We start from the raw sequence: 5,803 nt of genomic DNA, 5'->3' as shown, positions 1-5,803 counted from the left end.
ACATTGACTTCTGTCTTGTGATTTATCTTAAGTTTTTAACCTGTCAAGTTTTTTTTAGATTTTTTAACATTACAATTTATATTTTTCCAAGTACAAAACAGTGTAAATCAAAATTTAGTGGATGGAAGGATTGAAAAGCATGTAAACACGGTAATGTAGGCTTGAGTTCATTATCTGACGCATGCAGATACACAGCAGGAACCTGGAAACTTAAAAAATACTGAATTACAAAAACATTTAAAAAAACAAACATGTTTCATTGATATATATACAAAAATGGATATTAGGAAATATAGACTATATTTATCAAACATTATACTGGGCAAGTAAAAATTGTTTCAGGGCAAATGAAATGTGGTAAAAATCCTTAATGTCAACCCCTGTACTATCTTTCTTGCTTCGAAACAAAAGTCTGACAAAAATATCTCATATTCACATTGTACCTTTACTTCCTGGACAAAGTCACGTGCAGTTATTCTAAAAGACAACCCTTTAAAGGAGGCATCCCCAAACTCGGTCCTCGAGGGCCGCTGTCCTGCAGTTTTTAGAGGTTTCCCTGCTTTAAAACAGCTGATTATAATGATTGCAGTAGAGCAAAAGCCTGTTAATCAGCTTTAAATTAAAATCAGCTGTGCTGGAGCAGAGAAACCTCTAAAACCTGCAGGACAGCGGCCCTCGAGGACCGAGTTTGGGGATGCCTGCTTTAAAGGGACATGTGACATTTTATTAATTGAACTTTATTGATTGGAGAAATGTTATTAATAGCAACATCCCGATCAAGATCTGCTGTTTCTGACAGCTTGATGTCAGATGGATCCTCACCTTTCTGCCAGTGTTTCCAGGGGGCTCTTTCCCTGTGCCCAGCCCCTCACCATCCAAGCAGTGTCGAAGGCAGCCAGAAATCCCCGAGCACAACCCGTTCCCATGGGCCAGAAAGGCTGAAAGCAAAAAAAAAGGTGTGTCAAAGGATCATTCCTGCATTATTCCTTGAGAAAACCACCCAAAATGATACCCAGTGTCTCTCACCTCCAGAAGGCTATCTCCCACCAGTGCAACCAGTAACTGATGTCCGTGTTTCTCCCTAATCAGGGCGGCGTTCTCTGATGCGTACATGCAGGTGAAGTCGAACATGGCTACATCTGGCTGTCCGTAGTGGTTGATGGCGTAGTCCAGGGAGGGGAGCTGGTAGTTGGTGCCAAAGTCAGCAGCCTCACGTGCGTAGGACAGCAATGCCTCCTGGTTAACGTTGTCAGAACTCAGCAGTCGCTCAGTTTCCATGTAGTCCTGCAGGAAGAAACGTTAAAAATTTTAAAATTTTGAAAAAAAGGTTGGAGTCTATTTCCAAACATAGCCTGTTAAACTGGGATTCTGGCTAGACGGATACATCTGATGTTAGAAGTGTTTTACGTTCCAACGTAAGGCACAGGAATCGTCCCGTAGCAGTCAGCATTTAAAAAGTTTTATACATTTCAAGCATTTTCAGAAGTAAAATTAAAGATTTATGACAACATGGAGGAAAATCTGGTTGCACAGATGAGCTGGTTGTACGGATTGTCCTTCTGGTGCAGATCGGATGGTGAAAAGAAACAAAAAAACGGGACCGTCTCAACAGGCAAGATTTCCTGAAAAGGAACCAACCACATGCCGTTTCTCAGACTGAGCCACAGAAACAGACCCACTCATTAATAGGAAATAATCTACAGGAGCAAAAAAAGTAAGAGAGCACAGAGAAGGAGCATGGATGCATGGTAACATAACAAAACATTTGTTATAATTTTATCATAGAAATGGATGAATAAGTAGCAACAACAGCCAATAAACCAGCAGCATGTATGATGGATCAGTCAGTCGGTTTTAGCCTAAATTATGGGGTTTCTAACAAATATAAGAAATAAAAGCCTTTCCAGATTTTTCATAAAAAATCTTGAACTTAAATTCTATAATTACCAGTAAAAATAAGCCGCTCTAAAGTTTAAACCAGTGCCTTGCAGCACTAGTTCAGGATTTCTTGTGCATGAGACATGCACCAAAAGGGGAGAGTTAAAATAACTAGCAGTATTTCCTAAATTAATTAGCAGGATTGAATTTCTCCAATAATGGTAATAAAGTTTCCTTCTGTCTTTTTTCTTTTATTGCTAATGTGTACTGGAACAGACAGTAAACATATAAATGGATAAAATGCCAAACTAGTTGGACACTACAACCCTTTCATATTAAAGTTTTCCTCATAATTTTATTTAACAGACTCATTAACATGGTCATCATGCTTCAATCAAGGCTAATCAGTTTAAATAAAAAAAGCTCTGACCAGAAAGGTCAGAAATTGAAAAAAAATCTCTTTTGAAAACCTAAAAGCTGATTCTTCCTAGTCTCTAAAAGCATCAGTAGATAGGGATATATTTAATAAAAACATGTCTTTGGTGCATAACTGGGAATAACTCTGTGATTGAAGACTAAAACCAGCGGCAAATTCTTATTTCAAAAACCTTTTCCATTCAAACCATTTTCACATAAATAAGCCTTTTTGTGCTGAAGTGTTTTTACAAGTAAATCTGAATAAGTAAAGAAATCAGAGGGTTGGAGGCCGCCTGTATGCGACTGCTGCAGAACAGAAAATATATATTTGTTCCAGTTTAAAACCTTTAAACCTAAAAAAATATTTTTTTTTCCACAAGAAGAACTTTAACTGGGTGCAGCTGATGTTGGTTTTATTATCATGATTAAAACTTAGTGGTGCAGAGACAGTGAGGCTCATAGTGACTGTCCTCATGACAAAATAAACTGCCATAAGTGAGCCTGAGGCCTCTGAAGCGTCTGCTCTGGGTGTGTGTGTGTGTGTGTGTGTGTGTGTGTGTGTGTGTGTGTGTGTGTGTGTATCATGACCCAGTTGACCCAGAGAGATTTCACTCAGCACCAGCAGCCAATGTAAGATGAGAGGGAGACCATTGGAGACTCAGCCGTGCAGGCCTTCGACACCTGTGTGTGTGTGTGCGCGCATGTTTGTGTGTACCTGTCTTGCCCTCACAGTGAGGACCATTTTTCCAATTTTCCCATCAAATTGAGGTCCACTTGTTGCAAAGTGAGGATATTTTGCCGGTCCTCACATGCTATTTTGCTAATGGTGAGGTTTAGGACTAAGGTATCAACTGGTTAGGGTTAGGGTGAGGTATGTATTGGTAATGGTTAGGTTAAGGGTTAGTTTTAGGGTAGGGGCATAGAAAGGGTTGAAAATGACTGAATATCAATGGTAGTCAACACATGGTCATCACTACTTTCTACTAAGGCAGAACAAGTATGTGTGTGTGTGTGTACCTGTCTAGCCCTCAGAGTGAGGACCATTTTTCCAATTTCACCGTCAAATTGAGCACCAGTTGTTGCAAAGTGAGGACATTTTGCCGGTCCTCACATGCTATTTTGCTAATGGTTAGGTTTTGGGGCTAAGGTCTCAACTGGTTAGGGTTAGGGTGAGGTATGCATTGTTAATGGTTAGGTTAAGGGGTAGTTTTAGGGATACGGCATAGAATGGGTTAAAATGAATGAAAATCAATGGGAGTCAACACATGGTCCTCACTATGATGGCAGAACGAGTGTGTGTGTGTGTTTGGACTACACTTGTGGAAAAAGTTCTGGATAATGTTGACAATTAAGAACTTGTGTTTCTAGAAAGAGTTTCATGGTAAATACTCGTGTCTGACAGAAGCCTCCGTGTTTATCTGTGCTACCTTGGTGCAAACTTCACATGACAATAAATATTTGTATTTCATTTCAGTCCTGGTGCTTACGTCCAGTAAAGTAATTTTTTTCCAGTCCAAAATTATACTGAACTGAAACCCTGCCTGCAGTGTTGGTGTTATTTTGTTTTTTTTATTAGCTGTGTGAGAACTAGAATAAAGGTGAGAGGCGCTATGCTTTAATTAGAGCCCTATTTATCATGATCCGCTGTGAAGGAATATCACTCACTGCACTGGCTGGCACACAAACACGCCTGGCTCCCAGCTTTAAGACGTCACTTTAAAGGTTTTGCTTTTCTAGTCTGAAAGACTCACGTTTCCTTTAAAGAAACAACAGAAAATGGAAACATTTGAACCGTTTCTCTCACTAAAAGGTTAAAACTGACTTCCAAGCACTTTATACCAATAATCCTCTGACCTCGAAATACTTCTGTAAGACCTTAGGCAACAATAGGCTGCCTGTTTTCTGGGGTTTTTCCTTGTAGTGGTTTGGTGCTGCCAGTATTGTTGGTATGGCAGCACATTTATAGAACACATTCTCTCATAATTCCTGAGAAAATTATGGAAAAGCCAAAAAAAACACTTCAGAGGAGCTACAGTAGCTGATGTCCCAAATCAAACCTTCTTGATCCATTGGTCATACTGTTGGTGATAGCCAATGTAATTTGAGCAGCAAAGATGTGTCTGCTGCTTCATTCAGGTCAGTTTCTTTGATAAAGTGCCTCTAGTTAAATGTGTGCAGATGCATCTGATGCTTGTGCTGCACTTGTGTTCAGTGTCTTTGCTGTATTTGATGTGATCAGTGGGTAGAAAGTTGTTTTCATGGAAGAAAGTCCACCTCAAAACATCGTCTGTTCGGTCAGTTCATCAAGATTACGAACCTGCCAATATTATTTCACTATCGGAGCAGCGCAGACTCCCACATACGTACAGGCAAGCAGGGTTTCAAACTCCTCAGCATGAATCGTCGCTATTGGCTGTCCTAAAACGCTCTACATGACATCATCGCCTGGATAGGATAGCTGGGAGGAAGAAACATCGGGGTCTGAAGAGTTTTATAGAGACTTTTACGGAAACAAGTTAAGAAAAATACATGTAATTCAGCTATTTAGTTCCACACTCCATACCGATTGGTGCGATAGATGCACAATTAGTTGCTTGCCATCCAGCAAAAAATTAATTAATTAATAAAAAAAAATAAAACACGAAGAAGAGGAAGAAAGCAGCGGTGCAAAGACACAGACTGGAGGAGCAGGAGATGAGAGAATGAGACTATAGGGTGAAATTGTGTCGGTTAAACATTGTTTTCATTATTAAATGTTTGCAATTTAGGGCGGGATTAGCAGCAGCGTTGCACATTCACATTTGATTTGTAATCTGGATTCAAAGTGGAAAGGTTTAATGTCTGGTGTAGCGAAGGCGACCTGCTCAGCATGACGACAGCGGAAAGTGAGTTTAAGAGAGAAAGAAGATCCACTTGCTCGGGAGGGCAGAGTTCTGTGCCTTTATGTCACCAAAGTCTCCATGAACTAAAGAATAAATACATTTTCTGCAAAAGAGACAGGATAACTGATCCCTGTTGATGGAACAATAAATGAGGTCATGTATGAGAAGAACCTCCTTCCATCAGTGAGGCCATTGAAGATGGAACCTGGCTGGATCTTCCAGCAAGAACTGATCCCAAAGCATCACTTAGCCAATGAAGGAGAGGCTCCGTAAAAAACCTTGTAAGATCCTAGAGTAGCCTTGCTAGTCTGCAGAGCTACAGTTTTAAAAGGGAGTTGAAAGTCTGTTACCCAGCAGCAGCCCAAAACATCTCTGCCCTAGAGGAGATCTGATGGAGGAATGGACCAAAATACCAGCTGCTGCGTGAGGAAACCTGGTGAAGACTTACAGGAAATTGATTTCCTTCTTTGCACACAAGGAATATGCTACAAAGTGTTAAGGTGAACTGTTGTTTTTTAACAAATATTTTACTTCACCAAAATGTACAAAGAAATTCTATAAAAATCCTACAATTTCATTTCCTGGATTTTCTTTTTCTCATTTTGTCGCTCAGAGTTGAATTGAAC

The 5,803-nt window shown here is 39.9% G+C and overlaps 1 protein-coding gene across 1 annotated transcript in view; it reads right to left on the bottom strand.

Annotated features, from left to right (window-relative positions):
• The window catches only part of LOC107101150 (protein-methionine sulfoxide oxidase mical2b-like), an 80,856-nt gene that overhangs the window by 60,439 nt on the left and 14,614 nt on the right, over nt 1–5,803 (bottom strand). Inside the window, exons 5-7 of the mRNA XM_015399940.1 lie at nt 1,639–1,697; nt 1,027–1,284; nt 823–938 (exon numbers count right to left, since the gene is read on the bottom strand). Of these exons, the coding sequence (XP_015255426.1) occupies nt 823–938; nt 1,027–1,284; nt 1,639–1,697 (433 nt within the window). The remainder of the gene's footprint in view (nt 1–822; nt 939–1,026; nt 1,285–1,638; nt 1,698–5,803) is intronic.

The sequence above is a fragment of the Cyprinodon variegatus genome, unplaced genomic scaffold (genome assembly GCF_000732505.1).
Source record: "Cyprinodon variegatus isolate N-32 unplaced genomic scaffold, C_variegatus-1.0 Scaffold1059, whole genome shotgun sequence".
Classification (NCBI taxonomy): domain Eukaryota; kingdom Metazoa; phylum Chordata; class Actinopteri; order Cyprinodontiformes; family Cyprinodontidae; genus Cyprinodon; species Cyprinodon variegatus.
The sequence above is the reverse complement of the archived record's forward strand: the minus strand, read 5'-3'. Positions and strand labels throughout refer to the sequence as shown.